Genomic DNA, 24,355 nt, shown 5'->3' on the forward strand with positions numbered 1-24,355 from the left:
CTCAATCTGGACAATGAAACTAGACGGGGAGCTTCAACTTGATTTGTAGAGAGCATCTCTTCACATCAGCTGGGCACACCATGTCAGACACTTAGGTGTCCTCATTCCTCCCATCTCCTTGGCATTTCATTCCTGGCTAGTTTAGGTGGCTTCCCAATCAACTTCCTGGTTTCTGAGGATTGCGTTCTTAGGCACCTAACTCTGCCTATACATTGTATGGGAAGCCTGGCTACCTAACTCGGGCCTGAGTATTCTAGTAGATGGCAGATGGCCTGGTAGGTAGGTGTCACAATAGCAAGGGGAACAATGCCAAAGTACATGTGAGGATCTGGGTCTAAGTGTCCAAGTCACTTTTGAAAATTAGCTGTCCAAGTCATTTAGGCCTTGCAGTACGGAGCCGGAGCTGCATCAAAGTGCTTCTAAAAATCTGGCCTAGGTGCCTCAAGTTTGGCACCCAAAATTTGTGTCTTTTAAAATCAGTAGCCACTTTGAAAACGTCAGGCTTAAATTGCCATTTAAAACTTGTGATTTTCAGCTTACTAGATTTTAAGGCCACCATGATCACTAGTCTGACCTCCTGCACAACACCGGCAATGGAATTCCTCCAAGGGATTCCTGCATCTCAACCTGTGGGTGAACTAGAGTCTCTCTCTCTCTCTCTCTCAATGGGCGAGTCACTTTTTTGAGTAATGTTTTTCTAGCTAAAGGGGAGTGTATGCTTATAATTTGTGGCCAAAATATCAATCCTAAATGCCTAATGTGAGGGATCAAAATCCCTGTTACACCTATGTGGAAGCCCAGATTTTCAGAAGGACAGAGCTCCTATTGAGTTCAGTGGATGTCCTGCACTTTTGAAAATCAGTCTATTTTCATGTAAGTACCTAAATATGGATTTAGATCATTAACCCTAAGAAATGCTGGCCTGTGTCTCTTGAAATAACCTGCATTAAGCATAGTGGTTTTAGGCCTGATCCAAAGCACAATTATTTCAACTGAGTTTGGATCAGGCTTCTAGTTTCTCCTCTCACAAATACCAAAAGTCTATATTAATATTCTTCTTTTTTAGTACTGTTGATATGCCTTTACTCATTGCCTTACAATAAGAGCTCCAGAAACTTCTCTTTGTGTCCCTTATAATTATGCAGTGTGGTCTTTTCCCCATTTAAATAGAAATAATTTTTATCATGTCATTTTTCACTTTCCTCAAGGCCCTAATCTTTTCTTTATTCATTGTGACACATAGCTCCACTATGCTCCTGCTGACAACCCCATCTGTTTGACATATGCACGTATTCACACTTGAAATTGTTTTCTTAATAAGATTAGCTGTGTATGAATCTCCATTCTAAGATAATCTCTTATATGTTCCCTAACATTTGAGAGACATTTTGCAATGAATTTGTCCTCATTTACCTTTTCTAATTTTCATTTTTTTAATCTTTTCCCCCTCATTTGCCTTATTAGGTGCTAAATCATATCCTAAATAGATTTATTGTGAGCAGAGTAGGAGGCCAGCATGTGGTATAGCCATGATAGACTCCACTGATTTTGTGCTTGCAAATTGCTAGTGCAAAAATTGAGCAAAATTACACACATGCAATTACTTGTGTGTGTGCAATTTAGGCGATTTACACACCAAGTATCTGATTTGCAGGTGCAATATGGTACCCAGATGTCTGTAACTTAAGTGCAAATAATTGTGAACAAAATTGCATTCATACATTGAATACACACATACATGTGTAGTAAACATTAGTGCATTGTTGTATGTGTAAGTGTGCATGTGTAAATATAGATCAAACATTAGTGCAATGTTGTGTGTATATGTGTATTTATATATAGCAAACATTATATCATTAATCTAATATTAAATAAAACCTCAAAACACTCGTTGGCTTTCTCCTGCCATTTTAGTTTCTTCACTCCAATCTTTTACTGCACTTATTTCCTGTCTTTTTTTCAACCTGATTTCCTCTCTCCCTCTCTCTCTCTCTCTTGCCATTCCCTCATTCTTTCTCTGTATGGGTTGTCTCTCCTTCTTCTTTCGTGGGCTACAGCCTACTTCATCAGATGCATAGAATGGAACATATAGTAAGACTATATATATACATACAGAGAACATGAAAAGGTGGAAGTTGCCATCCCAACTCTAACAGGCTAATTAATTAAGATGAGCTATTATCAGCAGGAGGGAAAAAAACAAAAACTTTTGTAGTGATAATCAAGATGGTCCATTTCAGACAGTTGACAAGAAGGTGTGAGGATACATAACATAGGGAAATACATTCAATTTGTGTAATGACCCAGCCACTCCCAGCCGCTATTCAAGCGCAAGTTAATGGGGTATCTAGTTTGCAAATTAATTCCAGTTCAATCTGAAACTAGATACCATTAATTTGGGCTTGAATAGAGACTGGGAGTGGCTGGGTCATTACACACATTGAATCTATTTCCCCATGTTAAGTATCCTCACACCTTCTTGTCAACTGTCTGAAATGGACCATCTTGATTATCACTACAAAAGTTTTTGTTTTCCTCCTGCTGATAATAGCTCATCTTAATTAATTAGCCTCTTAGAGTTGGTATGGCAACTTCCACCTTTTCATGTTCTCTGCATGTATATATATCTTCGTACTATATGTTCCATTCTATGCATCTGATGAAGTGGGCTGTAGCCCATGAAAGCTTATGCTCAAATAATTTTGTTAGTCTCTAAGGTGCCACAAGTATTCCTGTTCTTTTTGCGGATACTGACTAACACGGCTGCTACTCTGAAACCTCTCCTTCTTCTGTATTTTTATGTTCCTCCTTCCTCTCCATCTGAATCCTATTTAAATCACTCCTCAATCTCTCCCTCCAGTATCTTTCAATTCCCTTCTCTGAATCACCCCAGATCCTCAATTCTCACTCCCCCAATCCTCCTCGTCACCCAGCTCTCACATACCACATCAGAGTTGAGGAACCTTCCTCTCTCCCTAGGATAGGACTGGGCTGCCAAAAGAAACTTGACTTCTCTTCTCCCCGGAACTTCTAAATCAGCACAGTGTCCCCTAGCACCAAGCTGTTCAGAGGAAATTGTACCAGCTACTTCTTGCCCAATAGCACTTTCTGCAGCACCCTGGGTTTTCTTGTGTGGTCTCCCATCCAACTACTGGGCAGACCCAACAATGCTTAGTGTATAGTATTGATGAGATCACATCTCCAGGTGGCATGGCAACAGACTACTTGATTGACGTATTTGTTTTTTGCCTGTGAAACAAAGGGAAATTCATGCTGCCTCCTCCTAGGGCATGGCACAGGGGTTGTACTCCCCAGGAGCTTCAGGAAGCCTCTTGGAGTGGCAATGCTACATGGAACTCACCTTGAGATGATGCCCTTCTCCACTGCCCCCTACTCGGGGCTTAACTGGCACAATCTGATCCCAAATGAACGTCAAATCTCACAATAATGTCAGCCTCCCAAGACTGACGGGCAATGGCTGGCTTCTGTGAGCTGTGTGCACATCAGTTTTCTAATTGGATAAGCAGTGCCTGTCAATCAACCAACCTAACAAAACAATTTCATTTGATCTGTTAATTTCTCTCTTCCTCTTGGCATTCACTTCAGTGCATTCTTCATTTGTATCCCCCCTTCATTGCAAACACAACGGATTCTGTTTACCTCTTATGTCTAAGTAGCTGCCCTCCAAAGGCACCTTGAGAAGTTGCATCATTTCAGATAGTCATTTAGGCCTAAATTTTTGTCTGCTTTGCCTCAGAATGACCTTAGCAAAGATCCTACTGAGAACAACCATCGTGTTATGTACCATAATTTCTGAACTGGCCAAGAGGTCTTGGGTCGATGGTCAATTACTATGATATAGTCATAGATTTTAAGGCCAGAAGGGACCATTAGATCATCTTGCCTAATCTTTGGTATAACCTAGAACCATTGAATTTCATCCAGTTACCCCTGCATTGAGCCCAATAACTTGTGGATTATACACTTTTTAGTTATGTAGCATTAAAATAGTGCTCGATACATTGCAGGTGAGGAAAATCTAGGATCATCCAAGTTATCTATCTGTTGTTTTTCAATACCATGGATCACTGTGGTGCCTAAGTGCTGAGACAGACCTAGTCTTCCTCCTTGTTAACCAGTTCAGTCCTTTTTTTTTTTTAAAGGAGGAGGTTTCCCATAATCCTTCACTGCAAAGAGTTCTTTTTTTTTTTTTTACTTTATGAAAATAGACTCCCATTCCTTATTTACCTAACAATGGGCAGACATGACTACAACAATGGGACTGAACTACATTTCCCAGAATACTACAAAATGACTGTCAAGATGACTGCTAGATGAGGGGAGGGTTCACTCCATTGTCTTAGTTATAAAAACCTCCAGCTTCATTCTGTGCCTTCATTATAGGGAGCTCCTAAATGCAAGGAGCTAAACAACCGTGTAGCATTCACTGGTCATCCCATTGCAATGAACACCTAATCAGCTTACTGCAAACAACAAAATAAGGTACCCTTTCACAGTTAATATGTAGCTCAGTATCCGTCTCTGGGTTTAATAATATAATATGTAACTGGCCTCTTAAGTGTGTACTTTTATTACCTTTTATATACATAATTGCCTGGAAAGATTGCCCTGTTAAACATCTTACTTTCCCCCAATATATTTCTTGTGTCAGAGTAGGGCCTTTATGCTTGAGCTGCAGGTCATGCAAAAATGAAAGAAAGTCAGCTAGGAAAAGAAAAAACAGAACTATAGACATTCTTTAGAGCATATACATTTCCCCATACCCACCGGCTGTGACCTGTGTTTTCGTCCCATGCATCCCTCGCAGCCTACCCTATCCTGGTAGGCAATGGACACAATATTTCTAGCAATACTTTAAATCCCATAATAAGAAAACCATGTTAACCAGTCTGAGGGATGTCTTACATCCCCCTTATCTGAATGTAACTGATAGGCTACAATGAGCAGTTGCCTTTGGGAAACTTATGTCTTTAGCTTCTTCTAGTTGTCCTGCTTTCTTAGTGTATTTTTATGGTAGGGCATTTCTTAGGGTTTGTCTACACTACCATGCGGGGTCAATCTAAGATACGCAACTTCAGCTATGTGACTAGCGTAGCTGAAGTCGGTGTACTTAGATCTACTTAATGAAGTGTCTTTACTGCGGTAAGTTGACAGCTGATGCTCTTCCTTCAACTCAGCTTGTGCTTCTCTGGAGTTCCAGAGTTGATAGGAGAGCGCTCGGTGGTCGACTTATCATGTCTATACTAGACACGATAAATTGACCCCCGCTAGATTGATCGCTGCCTGCCGATGCGGCGGGTAGTGTAGACAAGCCCTAAGTGTATTATGTTAGATAGGCATTGACATCAGAGGCCTTTTATTGCAGACTGGATGATGGACTGTCATAAAGAGGCTTTCCTATGTGCTTTGTAAATCGGGTGCGACAATGATGTTGATTGTCTTTGTAGAGCAGAAGGGCTAATGCAGAAGAGTAGGGTGAACTGGAGACCGGTCTAGTAGCAAAGGCCATAAACATACTGGATCAAAAGACACAAGGCTAACAAGGATGATAAAACTTCTTCGCTGAATGGATGAGAGATGGAGATGAAAAAGTAAGGCTGACGGCAGGCTAAAATATATATTCATCAGAACTGCAAGCTATTCTGAGAAATCCTTAACAAAATAGCAGGTTTATTCAAGATAGCTAACAGTGAACAAAGTCCCCATGGAAATGGGGTAAAATGTAGTTCTTTATGCCCGGGATGATTCGTATATTATAAAGCCAGAACTATCGTGATTATTTCGTCTGACCTACTACACAACATAGGCCAGAGGATTTCATCCAGTGATTCCCCCATCTAGCTCAAAAAATTTGTGTTTGAGCTACAGCATCTTTTTAAGGCTATATCTACACTACTAGCTAAAGCTCATGTACACGAACTCATGCTAGCTTGACAAGGACGAGTGCTAATATAAATAGCAGTGTAGCCCCGGGCAGTGGCACTGGTAGAATAGGCTAGCCGTGCCAAGCACAAACCTGCCAGAGTCTGGCGAGTACGTACTCTGCACGGCTAAATCATGCCCCTGCTGTTGCTGCTACACTGCTATTTATATTCACACTAGATCAATGAGAGCTAGAGCAAGTATGGGTACACAACTTCGCACTCACACCTGGAACTCGTCGTGTAGATGTAGCATTGGAAGTCATTTAAACCCAGCACTACTTTATCGCCCTTCTGCTGTATTTTTAAGGCACCCTGTCGTTGTAGATTATGTTTCCAGAGGTTTCAAAGTCTTCCATTGTTTCCCGAGTTGACATTCGAGGTTGCCACAATGCTGCTTAACGACAAGCAATAGTTCATAGATACTGTATATTGAGCTAGTTGCTCAACCCAGTGAATTACCTGAGAGCACTTTGGAGCAGCCTTCCAGTAAGAGAAAACTCCATGGGAAAAACATTTTAAGATTACAAGCTGATAGCTCTTTTTCCCCCTCAGGTATTGCTCCTCATGTTGGTCTTCTTGGAACTCCTGCAGACTTCTTCCCATCCTGACAGTACTTATACACTACTAGTGACACTTCCTCCCCAGCCTTTAGTTTGCCTGATACTTGAGGACTTTTGTAATTCTAGCTTCTCTTTTGTACATACTCCCTGGACCCATCTGTCTTCTTGGTGTGCAATCCATGGTTGAGGCCTCATTCCCAAAGAAATGCCTCCCTGTGGCCATTAAAATTTGTGACGCTAGTGCAAGCCCAAAGAAGACATGCACAAGTTAATCAGGAAGGTGGGTTTTTTTAAAAAAATGCAAATGTAACGCTTGAGAAATATCCTGGCTTGAAAGATCTAGATCCTCCAGCTTGCTGAAGACAAGCTAAAGTACAGGTGGGGCACAGTGCATGCCCCCCCACCCTACCCCACGCACAGCAACCTTCCTGTGAGCCTGTAATTGAGGTTCCATGTCTAGGGGGAATGTAGTTCATATTCCATGTCCATTTAATCCATGGCCAACCAGGGTGCAAACAGTGATCACAGTTTTTTTGTTGGTGTGAAAACCAGCCCTCTGAGAATTGGAGGGAGACACCTCCCCCCGCCCCCCACACCCTGTTGGGAAATAACTTTCTGTCGCTGTTGAACTGCAGACAAGTCTACCAGGGCATGTTCATCAAATTAGCTTTGACACTGGGTAGTAGGCTGTGTAGCTCTGCTAGGATTAGCTCCTTATCTTTGTAAACTGATATTCCTGTATTCAAAACATATAAAGAGTATGGACTTCAGCCCAGTCGTTAGGTGCTTTATGTGCTGCACTTGCAAATAAATTGTTTGTTGCTTTCCTCAGATTAATATTCCCAAATTATTTGATGGGTTTAAAGCCTGATTTTGAGACTCACTCTAATCGTGCAGCAGTGTTGCCACATGTTGTGGTTTTATCACAAGTCTCACAATATTTACTGTTTTTCTTAAAGCCCCAGCTTCTGGAGTCATGTAATGCGGGAATCTCAGTTTTCACATTTTTTTAAAATAAAATATCTAGCCCTCATGACTGCAAAAAGCTTGAAAATATAAAACCTAAAGGATTCAAAACCCAAAGGCACCTCAAATTTATTATTTTTTTTTAGAAAACTCATGATTTTTTAGCCAATCTCATATTTGGAGAGAGTCAGCTCATTGGTTGACTCATTTTTTGTATGGTTGGGATGGGCAATAGTGCTGCAAGCACAATGTTGCATTCACGGTTAGGGATGGGGCCGGTTAAGAGCTACCTGATTTGCAAGCACAGGCAGTGTGTTACCCATCTGAGTTCCATGACTGCATGCTCCACGAAACTGCAGGTGCTTTTATTTGTGGATGCAAAAATATGCCTGTAAAATCAGAAGCTGAATTGAGGCCGTTTCAGAAATCTGGGACTTAAACTGCCTCTTTAAAATGGAAAAGATTAATTGGGGGCAGGAGGGAAGGGAAAGGGAAAGGAAAAGCTTCTTTCTCAACAATATAATACTTTTATTAATGCCAAACACTTAGCTTAAAAGATTAAGGGACAGGTTTTATATCTAGTGTGTTAAAACAAGTGAACAGCCAAAAGGAAACAATTCTAAAAATAAAATCATGAAGCAGAGATGTGTAGCATCAGAGTAGCTGAATTTGAATATGGTTATACAAGGATTCATGTACATTTATTTTGTTTGATTAATTTTAGAGAACATACATACTCTGTGTCCTGCCAGAAATGGGTTTTATTATTATTACCAGAAGAACCTTCTGTCATATACTTAAATGCAGGTGCACTAAATGTATTTGTATTAACTGTTTCCCAGCAATTGACATAAATTGCATTTCCCTGCATTAAAATATATTTGCCATTTCCATTTAATTCAGATGGACAAGTTTCTTTAAAAACCTGTGGGCAACCAAGCTACGGCCAAAAAAAGAGGTCTAATCATATGTAGATTTAAACCAAAAGCAACTGGCTCCAGAAACAAAATATCAGCTGTCCAGTCAATTGAGGATATGTACATGAAGGATGTGATGGGCAAACCATGTATTGTTGGGAATAAGCTGATTTCTGACTGGCAAAAGTTAAGGACAACTTTGTTCTCTGCAATCATAATGCATAAGAAGAATGAAGCCTGATTTTAAGAGGGGCCAAATGCCTGATGCTCCCATGGGAGTTTACCCCACCAATTCACTGGAGTCAGACAGGTGTAAGAGAGCCAAATTTGCCCCTCGGTGTGTACATTTCCTCCTCTGAAAAGTGGTGTTAATGATACTTAAGTGCTTCTCCATGCGTGTGTTAGATCGCGGTTATACAGAACTCTAAAGATATAAAGCAACATAAAAATGCAAAATGACATTACCACTTTTGGCAAGGGGAAACTTGCAAAATCTGGCACTAAAACATCAAAATGGTCCCAAAATTCTGAATAAAGAGAAATGTCTCTTTATCAAGAGATTTCAAGCCTGATTCGCCACTGTCTAGCAACTTGTATGCTCATTTGTACTTGTGCAAAGATACTGTCAAAAGCTAACCGTGTGGTGCAAGTGGCCTATTCTAATCTGTTATCATTTTAACCACGCTTTGCACAGATGCCAATAACTACACAATGTGCAAGGCAGTGGAGAATCATGCCCACCCATAATTTCTTATGGCAGGGCAAGGGCATGCCAGAAGTCCAGAGCGAAAGCCTTTTTGCCTCACAATGCCCATGGAATTCAAAAGCTCACTCCCCAATACTAGAGGGGACAAGATAATACCAAATGTATCAGTAACACACAAGGAAATCCCATCCAGTCAGTGATTTAAACAATAAACTAAATTTCATACTCAGTCCTGAAATGATCTAGTCACAACGTGATCACATTCATGATAAATTACAGAGCATTCTCTCTGGAGTGCTTACATCTTCTCAGCATGCGGCATCTCTGTTTACCCTGGTGGTATTTGTGCATTTCTTGTTTTATTGCAAGTGTCCTAGCAGTTACTCATCATCTAAGTAAAATAAAAACAGTGCACAGCCATCAGGAAAAAATCTGGAATGATTTTATCCTTACAGACCTTAAAGGGGCCTGATTCTTCACTGCACTGCAGTGTTTTATTCAGCATAACAAAGAGAAACTACTTACGACCACAGCACTGACTTACATGCAATCTATAGAGAGTCAGGGCAGAATTCGGCCCTGATAGGTGAGGTAATGGACCTGTATCTGTCCTAAATAGAAAGTCAGGCCCCAATCTTTGATTGATCAAAAAGCACACAGTAGAACTAAGGATGGGAGGTGGGGAGCTTACCAGACATTAATACAGTAAGTTACGGGAAAGAAACTAATTTTTCAATGTTTTATTTTTGTTTCTTTTTAACAAGGAAATATTATGTCTAACTTTTTGGTCAGGCAAAGCTCTCCCACAGGCACTTCTGGGAGGAGGTTACATTTCTGTTGCAGGAACACTGATTGGAATCTGCTGTGGACAAGTGAAGACGAGGACAGCTAGGGCACATTGGTACCTTCAAGACCAAGTTACAACACAGTTTAGCTCAACAATCTCATAAATATTAGTTTCTGGAAAAGCAGGACATCAGGCGTCTCTGGTCCCATTGAGACATCTAGTTCCATACCTAAAGCACTGAAGCTCAAAGTATTTAGGCACCCTAGTCCCAGGGAGTCTGGACCTGAGTGTCTAGGGGGCTTGTCTTCACTGCATTAACTCAAGGTATAACTTGAGTGACGATTACCTGACTGCTGGTCACATACAGAAACCTCTAGCGGTAGTGTAGCAGTGCTCTAAGCTCAAGCTAGCTGGCCTGTCAGATGTAGGTTGAAGCTTGAGTGCTGCTGATGCTCGAGCTAGTAATGCAGTGGGGATGCAGCCACAGGCCACAACCTGAGGTAGCACAACTCATCAGCTGCTAATCCAATCAGCGTGTAGCTTGTTATTTCGCAGTGTGGCCATTGTCGCTCAAGCTAGAAGAGCTGGAGTGGAGTAACTCGAGCCAGCTGTTGCAGTGAAAACAAGCCCTAGTTTTATTTACAGTCTAAGACATCAGAGAGCCATGTAGTTATGCAATAGGGTAGTAGCCATCATGCTTCACACTAATAATGCTTAGCACTTATACAGCTGTTTTAATCTCCAAAGCGTTATGCAGACGATAACCTGCGCAAAAGCCCTGTGAGGTAGGCAAATTCTATTAACTCTATTTTACAGATGGGGAAGCTGAGGAAGAAAGTTTAAGTTACTGGACCCAGGCCACAGCAGGAGCCTGTGTCGGAGGTTGGATTTGAATTCAGCACTTCGCTGTGCACGACACCTGTCCCTACATACAGACAGCACAGGTACAAGCAAGACTGGCATTTTTTTGTTTTAAAAAGCTGTGACTGTCGCCTTGTTTCTTACTCTAAAATACTGTGACAGAAATATATTTACAATCTGAGGCTTTAAACCAAATTACCAGCAAGCTGTCATTGGTCACAGCTCTGTCCCTGGATCTATTCTGCAGTTCATATAGAGTAATAAGAGATGGCTCAGTCACAGACCAAAATGTAAGACCTGTTGACTCAATATTCGTTCATAATTTAAGGACACTTTGTTTTGCCCCATACAAGACCTAAGCACAGGCCTCTGTGTGTCCGACCCATTCACCTCCACCTTGGCATTCAGTTGAATTATTCTTATTTATATTACAGTAGTGTCTAACTGGCTCAGGTGAAATTGGGACCCCATTGTGCTAGGCACTGTACAAACACATTGTCAGAGACAGTCCTTGCCCCAAAGAGCTTACTACCCCAAAAGATAAGACAGGCGAAGAGTTGGATGGGAAACAGAAGTGATTTCCCTAAGGACACACAGAAGGTCAGTGGCAGGACTGGAATAGAATCCATGCGCTATTTACTGGACCGCACTGCCACAATTCAGATTTCATGTGTTATTGTGGGGTTCATAATAGGTACCCAAAAGAGCTAGGTAAATACTGCAAAAATCATCCTATGAATATTCACTCCAGCCCCCTCTTGTTTTTACTTTCTGTCAACATTCATGCATTTGAGTTTTACTGGAAAAATATGGTTAGAAAGCAAATTTCCAAGTCGTATGAGTAAGAACTTGCAATAACCAAGAAGAAATTAAAAGACTGGGACTGTTCAACTTAGAAAAAAGACAGCTATGGGGGGATATGACAGAGGTCTATAAAACCATGAATGGTGTGGAAAAAGTGAACAGGGAAGTGTGATTTATCCCCTCACATAACACAAGAACCAGGGGTCACCCAATAAAATTAATAGGCAACAGATTTAAAACAAACATAAAGAAGTACTTCACACAGTGCACAGTCAACCCGTGGAACTCATTTCCAGGGAAATTTGTGAAGGCCAAAATTATAGCGGGGTTCAAAAAAGAATTAGGTAAATTCATGGAGGATGGGTCCATCAGTGGCTATTAACAAAGATGGTCAGGGATGCAACCCCATGTTCTGAATATCCCTAAACCTCTGGCTGCCAGAAACTGGGAGTAGATGACAGGGGATGGATCACTTGAAATTTCCCTGTTCTGTTGATTTTCTTTGAAGCATCTGGCACTGTCCATTGTCAGAAGACAGGATACTAGGCTAGATGGACCATTGGTCTTACCCAGTATAGCCATTTTTATGTCCTAACCAAATTTTAAAATCACTTGCCTGAGCATTTCTTGCTCACTCATTTAATCAGGGATTAGGAACACCACCATGTGACTTATCTGACCAATCATAACTAACCAAGACAACTTGTATGGTTACTATTAAAGTGAACTATTCACAGTCAAGCCAAAGAGCCAAAAAATCATTGAATAATTTTAAATACCATATACATTTGAGAAAATTGCAGTCTGCTCATGGATATTCTGTGAGCAGAAAAACAGGTGTTTTGGATAAATTATTCATCGTTAACTATTTGCTCAGCTCTAGTATCCAGGAATAGTCTGGGAGTCCCTTAGGGTTTAAAGCAAGCTGAGCAACTGACAATATTAGAAGAATTCAGGTGTGGTTTTATAATATCTGGTTCAATGGGCTGCATTAGATCGCTCTCACTAGCAATTATGTGTTTCACCAGGCATCTGGAAGCTTCGTCTATATTTATGTTTTCCTGCAGGTGAAAGAGAGAGAGACATTAATTAGCCAAACAGTAGACACTTCATGTTGCATATCTTCTATATTCTAAGGTCAATTCTGGACAAAATCTAGTGTTTACTTTCCTATAAAAGCAGACTTTAAAAACTGACAGGATTTAATAATATTTTGTACAGATTACATTAATTAGTCATTATATACACTGTCATTCAAATATCTATTGAATAACACACAGCAATACCATTTAGCCTACGAAAACCACTGGTCATTTGTGTAGCTCACGAAAGCTTATGCTCAAATAAATTTGTTAGTTTCTAAGGTGCCACAAGTCCTCCTTTTTTTTTTTTGCGGATACAGACTAACACGGCTGCTATTCTGACACTAGAAGGGAGTTTCAAAAATGGGTAAATAGCCATATTTTTGCACCTGCATAAGTAGCCTGATTTTCAAAAGTGTTGAGTACTCAGCAGTCATTACTGCCCTCTGTAGCTTTTGTGTTTTAAAATCTTGTACATTTTTTCAGTTGATTTTTCTGCCTGATGCACAAAACGATACATGATGAACAAGATCTCTGAATACACAGATACAGAACTGAGTTTCTGCTAATCCAAGTAAGCTCTAATACAATATTTGGGTTCATTGTTTTGTTTGTTATAGATACAGAGTTAGCACCTATTTAATTCCCAGAAGGCAATATCACTTTTAGTCCAGCTTCAGAGATAGAGATCCCCATCCCGAGGAGTTAGGCTCAGAAGCCCAGCATATCTTTTTACATTTGCCTTCACTTCTTCAGTTCTCCTGCTCCCCTTGTAGCCAATGGCAACACTCCATAGAGGCAATGGAACCAGGTCTCATCCCTTTGTACTATAATAAAGAGCTGAAATCTAGGGAGCAGATCAGTCTTTTAATTGGTTCCTGAGTTTTAAAGGATTTCCCTCTCTCTCTCTCTCTCTCGCTCACACACATACACATGACTGTGCTTAAATATTTAAATGTTGACCTCTAAATAATATCCCTTGATTGTAAACAAACAAATCATAACACAAGACGTTTACAAATCTAACAGCCAGTATTGAACTGGGAATCAATATGCACCAGCTGCAACCTCAGAACAACAGTGCATCTCTGATTTTCTGACACCAGACTCCCAAATTCCTCAGCCATGCAACAAGTCATTTTCAGGGCACTGTGAAATTTAATTAGAAGACATAGCCAACAAGAAAAAGATCTCAAAGTGCTGGTTAGAAAAAAGAAGATGAAATAGAATGTCTCTCTCTCTCTCTCTCTCTCACACACACACAGACTTACACTTCTGCCACATTGTATTTGATGTCCTTAATAAAGTGACTAACATTCCATCTATCCCCCATGCTGCCTCCCTTCTGGAGAGGCAGGGCGGAGTTCTAAGGAATACTTCAACTATCTGAAAATTACCTAAACTCTAGTAATATTTAAAAACAGTAAACAAAAGGCCTCATTGTTAGAGGCTTGAAATAAACTTCCTAAGGGGATGATAGAAGGGAAGGGAACACTGGAAATGAGCAAGAGGGAGGTGTGAACTGCAATTTAAACCATAGAACTATACAAGCCAGGCCTGGCCGTCACTTAAATATTTTGCCAGCATAGCTCCATCAGTTAGGAGTGTGGGGGGAAAAAATCATACCCCAGGTGACAAATATCCTGGCAAAAGTCCTGGTATAGATGCCGTTAGACTGGCAAAAATGCCTTTTGCTGACATAGCAAAGAACTCTTTTGCTGGAATAAGATGCATCTCCATTATGAGTAGACAAGGTCAACAGAATCTGTCTGTGGTCTCAACTTTTCATGGATTCCTTCTGTGGCCTTAGGCAAATTATTTAAAGGGAGTAACCTCCCTCCCTCAGTTTCCCATTCTGTAAAAACAGGCGAAGACTTGCTTTTTGCCACCACAGGCATGAAGTGAGGGTTAAGTAATTAATATTTGACAGTTCTTTGAGGATGACCACATTCCTGTGCTGCCTACTGGACAGAAATGCTTAGTGAGTATGTTTCTGGATGAGTGGGGGACTGATTGAACCATCACTTACACTGGCTTTACAGAGGTGACACACAGGCTTGTCTACATGTAGCGTTCCACTGTGGTAACTCAAGGTTTTATTTTAAACCCAATTTGATAGATTGGTGTAACAGGCTGCATGTGTAACGCCGACAGACCCCAGTCGCTGATGGGCAGGATTGAACCTGTGACCTCTGGAGCTTAGTGCATGAGCTAAAAGCCAACTGGCTCTTAGCTATGGCTGCAGCGCAGACTTGTTTTTTCTCTCTCTCTAAGTGGTCTCAGTGCCACTAGATGGGACACAACACCACACACAGAAGGTGTGTGGGTTACACATGGACATGAGTTTCAGTTTAAATCAGTTATTTCACTTTAGATTAAGTCAATTAGGAACACATGTCTACACTTGGAGCTGCAGAGGGTGGGGTGACTCCCGGCTCGAGGAGACATACTTGCACTAGCTCCCATTGAGCTAGCATGCTAAAAATAGAGTGTCACCACAGTGATGAAGCAGTGGGAGGGACTAGCTGCCCTGAGTACGTACCTAGCGTCTCAGACATCGATGTCTTTGGAAAAACTCCCATGGACTTCGTGGAACAGACCCTAAGCTGGAGGATAAACAAACCTGCAAATCTTGGTATTATACAGGTGGTGGTCCCTTATTTTATACCTTGCACATATGCTCCAGACAGGTGGTGTATATTTTAGAGAGGTTTCATTATAACAATACGTGCCTAATTTTATTTCAAACATTCCATTCACACACCATCTGCCCCCATACAGCCTTTGGTCTTTTGTATCTCTGAATTCAAGCAAGGCATAAATAAATACCCTGCTATTACATTTGGTGGCCTTATGAAGAGAATGAGTCTTTGGTTTTTATCATTTAATTTTTCAAATATAATTTTCTAAACATCTTTATTAACATTTGAGTTACCACAAAGTATCTTTTAAGCCACTCTCTTTAAGTAACTCACAAGTGTATCGGTGGCCCTATCTGAGCATTTCATAAACATTAATGAATTTATCCTCATGTCACATCTGTGAAGTAGGGAGGTATTACCTATCCCCATTGTACAGGTGAGAACTCACAGGGAGGTTAAGCGACATGCCCAAGGTCACACAGGAAGTCTGTAGCAATGCCAGGAAGTGACTCCAGTGCTCCCAAGTCCCAGTTCAGTTCCTTAACCACTTGTTACCTTATGTTTATATCACCTTTTGTTGTGACCCTAATCTCATGGTGTCTGACCCAGCATCTTAGGGCCGTGGATTGATCTCTGCTGTATTACTGCTGCTGCTCTGGTCTGCCTAATGAAATATTGATTTCCACCCCCACCCCCAATGTGTTCTGCAACTAAATCAATAGCCCACTAGACTGCAAAGCAGCTGTAGACAAAAGAAGATGATCTGCTATCCCAACACGGGCACTCAGAGGTTCATGGATTTTAGAGGGTTGGATGTTCTGAAAAATCAGGGGAAGGGTGTGTTCAAGGAAGCAAAAGAAAAGATAAGTAACAGAGAGAACACACAATAAGATGGTGGTGATGGATAGGTTAGAATAATCAAACATGCCCCATTGCTGGTAGTGAAACAGCTCACAGTATAATAAGAAATAACATTCATTGACTTCGAAAATAGACAAAAAACATAGGAGGAGCAACTGACAGACTGAAATGGTGTCTTTCCATTCTCCTCCTTTACCATTCCCTTACTGAGTGCCTTTGTTCTGTACAATACAGGCCACAGGAATCCCACTTCTGAATGCAATTCAAACAAAGAACTATCAAAACACTCAATCCACCCTCGGCTTTTCCTTATGTTTTATTCACCTTATATTTGCATGTTGAGTAGGCTCTTCCCTTCATTCTAAAGGGCGCAACACAGAACCCATCTCTGGGATAGTGCCACTTCAGATCATCACGGGCCTGGCTCCACTGTGGGGGATGCTACTCTCCAGTTGGGATTGCTGCCGCTCCCATTTTAGCCTCCTTTGAAGTCACCTTTATGGACGTCCAAAGAATACGGAAGTTCTAGCTCTCTAAGATACTTCTATGGCCCCATCACCATAGCAGCTGGCACCTCACAATTTTTAATGTGTTTAATCTCACAACCCCCCCAGTGAGCTATGGAAGTTCTATTATCTCCATTGACCAGGTGAATGCACAGGGAACTTAAATGACTTGTCTACAGTCTAAGGTTCACACAAGAACTCATTGGCAGAACAGAACTGACCACAGGTTTTCCAAGTCCCAGGCTAGCACCCTACATATTCCATTCTTCTCTACTTTTCCAGGAAAGAATATAACAGTAAAGATTAGCACTTGATAGTCTTTATTTCTAATGTTACAAATAACAAGGAGGAAAAAAAAATTGGAACCATCGTTGAACAGCAGAAGGGAGCAGTAAAGGGCATATACCAAATTTTAATTTGCTTTGCAGTACACCTTTAACTATATATCCATAAAGGAAGGAATAGCTCCTCTATTTGTGTGCTGCTTTCCGTGGTTTTTACATGAGTTTCAACTTTTTAGCCAATTGCTATGGGAAATAATGTCACTGTCTAGAAATGTAACATTAAACAAATGAGAAAATAAACACTTTATTGAAAGGGTCTCCAAGCACTGCACAGTCTCAGTGTGCTACTTAATATTTCTGACTGGCTTCCACCCCTTATCTGTTGTCTCATTCTAACACAAATGCAAACCATTAACATCGAGAGCATTCAGTTTTAATATCTGAAATAAATCCCCTTGGACTAGACTGGCTTTTATTTCTTTACTAATGAAAAAGGACCATTGTTAGTTTTATGAGCCTTTCACACTTCCAATGAAACATCTTATTCTTTGCAATGTGGAGAGCTTGGATTTATCGCCCGGGTTGCCCCCGGTGCAAAATTACTCCTAGATTTCTATTGTCAAGTAGCTTCTTTCTATGACTGCAAATGTGTTGCTTCTGAAATCGGCAGGGATCTATAAATGAGAGTCAGACACATGCAGGTGTAGTTGACCCCACTTGGGTCTGGCCTTTGGACTTTCAGAGGTAAGAGTACAAGCCTCTATTGCTTGAGCGAAAGGGACCAGATAGGAAAATACCTCCCTCTAACTGCAAGTAGTAGCAGATGCATAAACCTCCAGCCACTAGATGGGGGCACAGACCCACACAGATGCTCATCTATTGCGAGTTATACAGGCAATGGCTTTCGAAGCATTTTCAGGTTTCAGAGTAGCAGCCGTGTTAGTCTGTATCCGCAAAAAGAACAGGAGTACTTGTGGCACCTCAGAGACTAACAAATTTATTTGAGCATAAGCTTTTGTGAGCTACAGTTCACTTCATCGGATGCATTCAGTGGAAAATACAGTGGGGAGATTTATATACACAGAGAACATGAAACAATGGGTGTTAGCATACACACTGTAACGAGAGTGATCAGGTAAGGTGAGCTATTACCAGCAGGAGAGCGGGGGGGGAAATACCTTTTGTAGTGATAATCAAGGTGGGCCATTTCCAGCAGTTGACAAGAATGTGTGAGGAACAGTGTGTGTGGGGAGGGAATAAACATGGGAAAATAGTTTTACTTTGTATAATGACCCATCCACTCTCAGCCTTTATTCACGCCTAAGTTAATTGTATCCAGTTTCCAAATTAATTCCAATTCAGCAGTCTCTCCTGGGAGTCTGTTTTTGAAGTTTTTTTGTTGAAGAATTGCCACTTTTAAGTCTGTAATCGAGTGACCAAAGAGATTGAAGTGTTCTCCGACTGGTTTTTGAACGTTATAATTCTTGACGTCTGATTTGTGTCCATTTATTCTTTTACGGAGAGACTGTCCAGTTTGCTCAATGTACATTGCAGAGGGGCATTGCTGGCACATGATGGCATATATCACATTGGTAGATGTGCAGGTGTACGCGCCTCTGATAGTGTGGCTGATGTGATTAGGCCCTATGATAGTGTCCCCTGAATAGATATGTGGATACAGTTGCTAACGGGCTTTGTTGCAATGATGGGTTAGTGGTTCTGTTGTGTGGTGTGTGGTTGCTGGTGAGTATTTGCTTCAGGTTGGGGGGCTGTCTGTAAGCAAGGACTGGCCTGACTCACAAGATCTGTGAGAGTGATGGGTCATCCTTCAGGATAGGTTGTATATCCTTGATGATGCGTTGGAGATGTTTGAGTTTTGGGGGCTGAAGGTGATGGCTAGTGGCATTCTGTTATTTTCTTTGTTGGGCCTGTCCTGTAGTAGGTAACTTCTGGGTACTCTTCTGGATCTGTCAATCTGTTTCTTCACGTCAGCAGGTGGGTATTGTAGTTGTAAGAACTCTTGATAGAGATGTTGTAGGTGTTTGTCTCTGTCTGAGGGGTTGGAGCAAATGCGGTTGTATCGCAGAGCTTGGCTGTAGACAATGGATCGTGTGGTGTAGTCTGGATGAAAGCTGGAGGCATGTAGTTAGGCATAGCGGTCAGTAAGTTTCCGGTATAGGGTGGTGTTTATGTGACCATCGCTTATTAGCATCGTAGTGTCCAGGAAGTGGATCTCTTGTGTGGACTGGTTCAGGCTGAGGTTGATGGTGGGATGGAAATTGTTGAAATCATGGTGGAATTCCTCAAGGGCTTCTTTTCCATGGGTCCAGATGATGAAGATATCATCAGTGTAGCGCAAGTAGAGTAGGGGCATTAGGGGACGAGAACTGAGGAAGCGTTGTTCTAAGTCAGCCATAAAAATGATGGCATACTGTGGGGCCATGCGGGTACCCATAGGAGTGCCACTGATTTGAAGGTATATATTGTCCCCAAATGTGAAATAGTTATGGGTGAGGACAAAGTCACAAAGTTCAGCCACCAGGTTTGCCGTGACATTATCGGGGATACTGTTCCTGATGGCTTGTAGTCCATCTTTGTGTGGAATGTTGGTGTAGAGGGCTTCTACATCCATAGTGGCCAGGATGGCATTTTCAGGAAGATCACCGATGGATTGTAGTTTCCTCAGGAAGTCACAGGTGTCTCGAAGATAGCTGGGAGTGCTGTCAGTGTAGGGCCTGAGGATGGAGTCTACATAGCTAGACAATCCTGCTGTCATGGTGCCAGTGCCTGAGATGATGGGGCGTCCAGGATTTCCAGGTTTATGGATCTTGGGTAGCAGCAAATACTCACCGGCAACCACACACCACACAACAGAACCACTAATCCAGGAACCTATCCTTGCAACAAAGCCCGTTCCAACATATCTATTTAGGGGACACCATCATAGGGCCTAATCACATCAGCCACACTATCAGAGGCTCGTTCCCCTGCACATCTACCAATATGATATATGCCATCAGGTGCCAGCAATGCCCCACTGCCATGTACACTGGCCAAACTGGACAGTCTCTACATAAAAGAATAAATGGACACAAATCAGACGTCAAGAATTATTATTTTCAAGCACCAGTTGGAGAACACTTCAATCTCCTTGGTCACTCGATTACAGACCTAAAAGTGGCAATTCTTCAACAAAAAAACTTCAAAAACAGACTCCCAGGAGAGACTGCTGAATTGGAATTAATTTGCAAACTGGATATAATTAACTTAGGTTGAATAAAGACTGGGAGTGGATGGGTCATTACACAAAGTAAAACTATTTCCCCATGTTTATTCCCCCCCCCCCACACACACACACACTGTTCCTCAGACGTTCTTGTCAACTGCTGGAAATGGCCCACATTGATAATCACTACAAAAGGTGTTTTCCCCCCTGCTCTCCTGCTGGGAATAGCTCACCTTACTTGATCACTCTCCTTACAGTGTGTATGGTAACACCCATTGTTTCATGTTCTCTATGTATATAAATCTCCCCACTGTATTTTCCACTGAATGCATTTGATGAAGTGAGCTGTAGCTCACGAAAGCTTATGCTCAAATAAATTTGTTAGTCTCTGAGGTGCCACAAGTCCTCCTTTTCTTTTTCAGCATTTTCACATGCCAGTCCTGTATGGCTCCAGAACACAGGGAGTGAAGACATGGCTTCAAAACCATTTTTGCCTACAGTCTCCCCACCGAACACTGGAACAGACTGACAGACTCACTGGATATCTTAGGACAAAAATTAATTTCCTTTCTCCTGCATACATTAGTAATACCAGCCAGATATTATGTATATATGGGTGGTGGTGGGGCAGAGGAGGTAATCAAACTAGAATTAGAGCAGTTCTGTGCAAAACAGCACACACAAAACTTTAGCAACTTGCAACGCATTTTCAAGTGATTTCCAAGCCAAGACTTAAAAGTATATCTAGTTGTGCCCGACCTGTCTTGTTTCCACATACAAATCACGTCCATTTTCATTGGGAAGGGACAATGGGGCTGAAATTATTGCCCTGGCAGCACAGTTTAAAGCTCCTCTCTTTGAACAGGCAATAGAGGTGATGTGTATGTGTGTGCTGAACGTCACGGATCTCTGTCTGATAGCAAAGCACAGAGGAGGTTTTCAGCTTTGTTGGTCACAGGAGGGCTATTTAAATGGTGTGTGGTAGGAAGGAGAAGTCTTGCTGCTTTGGACAATGCATCTTTTGCAACTGCGATGACGTTGTAGCTTTAAATTTATGACAGGATTGCCTAAAAAAATCGGGGGCGGAGTTAGACTGAAATCTACACAATTAAATAAAATATTGAGAGGTAAGCATACATCAAAGAGCAACCAGGCCCTCAAGTGAGAATGTAGCAACAAGTATAAATTATGACTGTTTTGCACTGTGTTCTTACACAGCAAGGCAACCTGTCAGAGTGAATCCCCAAGTCCTTTCAGTGCCCTGAAGACTGGAATGGATTAAATATTTCGTTTAAAAATATCAAAGAACCAAAACAATATGAGTACGTTCTGTATCCCCAAATGTTTTGTTTTTAAGGTCATTAAGCTAAGAAAAAAATAGCACTAAGGAACGATACAACAATATCCTATGGTATAATTCTCCAACAGATTCAAATGGAAGTTTTAATCCCCTGGCAGCCTGAAAAATGATCGGTATGTATATAACACATAGCCTTCTGCAATATATCCAGAACTAAAGGGGGCATTTTTATAAATAATCACCTTTCTTTTTCCAAAAGGTATGAATCATATTCTCTCTGCTCTGAAAGCTATAACAATTCCAAGCATGTTTCCAAAAAAACCTCTGGAGAGCTAATTACACCAGAATTGAGCAAAAAAGAGTCATTACCTGTTTGAACTGGGAGCTGCTGTGTGATGGATTCTCAGCCAGTAGTATTCTACTTCAGAAAAGAGTTTCTATTCTCGATGTAAAATGTAGGTGGCTTTTTATTTCCCCTACTCCTGAATTCAATGATTTAATTTGCCCCAGGCTGAAAAAGACTAGAGCCTTTCCTGGTTTTAAAGTAATTGTAATCATACCGTTTTAAAAAAAAAAGTTACACCATGGCTTTTAGTTCAGACCTAAGACCAAATTGGGAATCAAGTCTGATCTCACTTACACCAGTTACATACTGGTGTGACTCCACTGATTTAACCCTACCACCTTGAGTTAAACCCCCTAACTCCCCCACCTCCCCTTGTTCAGCTGCTGTTTCTTAATGTCTCTTTTGTCTCTGTTTTTTGAATGCACGTGACGTGTTGTGTAGCCTCTCTCCTTTTGCCATTGTTATTGTGCAGAAGCCTGTGTAAGACGTCTTCACCCATCTCTTGAATCTACCCCAAATCATTTTTATTGTTAACGCTTAGATAACGCTTCTTTTTCACGTTTTTATTCTCTTGGTTTCCATTCTGGCCTGCAAGCGGATGTGTCAAAATACCATAAGACACTAGATGCTATTGAACCACCAGCAGGAGTGAAACAGTGGACTCCAATGGCCAGATCCTCAGCTAGGGTAAGCTAGCAGAGCTCCATTTACTTCAATGGAGCTACACAAACTTACACCAGCTGAGTATCTAGCCCTAAGTATGCAAGAAATTTTAGCACTGGAAAAATACTTCTAACTTTGGCCAAACTGATTCCCTTAAAGCAGTGGTTCTCAACCAGCGGCACAGATACCTCTGGGGGTACGCAGAGGTCTTCCAGGGGATACATCAGCTCATCTAGATATTTGCCTAGTTTTACAGGCTGCATAAAAAGCACTGGCAAAGTCAGTACAACTAAAATTTCGTACAGACATTGACTTATTTATACTGCTCTAAATACGATACATTGAAATGTAAGTACAATATTTATATTCCAATTGATTTATTTTATAATTACATGGTACAAATGAGAAAGGAAGCAATTTTTCATTAATAGTGTGCTGTGACACTTTTTTATTTATATGTCTGATTTTGTAAGGAAATAGTTTTTAAGTAACATGAAACTTGGGGGCACACAAGAGAAATCACACTCCTGAAAGGAGTACAGGAGTCTGGAAAGGTTGAGAGCCACTGCCTTAATGCAGCCGACTGGACCTAGTTTTATGATCTACTTATTAACAAGATAAAGACTATGGAGTACTTTTGAATACACAGATAGCTCAGTAAATAGCAGTGCTAACAACAGCCCAAGACTCGGATAGTGCTTCATGCCTTTCAAATAGTTCATGCCTTTACCACAAGACCAAACTCGATATGTGAGGACCCGACAGCTCAGATCTTTCAGACTGAATACTTACAACGATGGGCATATTGGAAGTGCCATAGTTTACAGATTTCAGAGTAGCAGCCGTGTTAGTCTGTATTCGCAAAAAGAAAAGGAGTACTTGTGGCACCTTAGAGACTAACAAATGTATTTGAGCATAAGCTTTCGTGAGCTACAGCTCCCTTAAATAAATTTGTTAGTCTCTATAGTTTACAGAAAGGCTGTCTCTTCTCTGCTTGGGAATGAACGAGCTCATGGCATCTTTCCTGAGAGGAGCTCTGGTGTCCGTTGCCAATATGCCGCCTTCCTCACACAGTTGTGCAGCATGCTGTGCATCAGATACACACCTTAGCAGTGGCTGCATTTCAGAGCTTCTAAAGTGCTTTGAGATCCTTTGAGATGAATGGTTCAGTAGAGATATACATTCTCTTTAAAAGGTTTTATTGTTTTTAAAAGTGCTTCTGTTGACCCTTCATTAATTCAGCAGAGATAAGAGCTTTGCAAGGTACACATTGCAACTGAGTAACCCATTTTAGTAGTTAATGTCTCTGCATTCGGGGAATGCTTCTCACACATTTGGTTTATTAAAAAAGAAATGTAATTACCTTAGCTGATGTTTCAAACCATCCCACAAACCCATTTTCCTTGCAGAACTGTTCCATCTTGAGACCGTTGTTCATAAGCACATCTTTTCCCTGGTCACATTTGTTTGCTAAGAGAACTGTTGCCACGGGTTTGCCATTTGGGAGAATCAATTTAGAGTCCAGATCCTCTTTCCATTTTGTCACCGCTTCAAATGTCGCTGGTCTTGTAACGTCAAAGACAATAAACGCTCCCATGGCTTCTCTGTAATAGACCCTTGTCATGTTTCCAAATCTTTCCTGACCTGTGATGATGAAGATGTGAGGGGAAAAAAATCATTTGAATCATCACTTCCAGACTGAGGCAACAGTTCACATGCCCGTGTGTTATCTGGCAGAACATTATCTAGCCTGGAGTTTAATGCTGTAAATCTGGAAAGCTACAATTCATCTAAACAATAATACACAGTGATAGCCTCATTTGTGTGAAAATGCCAGTGAGTGTAGAGAGCAGGTCTAAGGAAATGTAATAACTTTATCATAAGCTTAAATATTAGTAG

At 41.2% G+C, this 24,355-nt stretch overlaps 1 protein-coding gene across 1 annotated transcript in view; it reads right to left on the minus strand.

Moving 5' to 3' along the window:
- Positions 1-8,230: 8,230 nt before the first annotated feature.
- Positions 8,231-24,355, minus strand: part of RAB38 (RAB38, member RAS oncogene family) — a 30,228-nt gene continuing 14,103 nt past the window's right edge. Inside the window, exons 2-3 of the mRNA XM_074943143.1 lie at positions 23,820-24,100; positions 8,231-12,607 (exon numbers count right to left, since the gene is read on the minus strand). Of these exons, the coding sequence (XP_074799244.1) occupies positions 12,455-12,607; positions 23,820-24,100 (434 nt within the window). The 3' untranslated portion in view covers positions 8,231-12,454. The remainder of the gene's footprint in view (positions 12,608-23,819; positions 24,101-24,355) is intronic.

This window comes from Natator depressus, chromosome 1 (genome assembly GCF_965152275.1).
Source record: "Natator depressus isolate rNatDep1 chromosome 1, rNatDep2.hap1, whole genome shotgun sequence".
Lineage (NCBI taxonomy): Eukaryota > Metazoa > Chordata > Testudines > Cheloniidae > Natator > Natator depressus.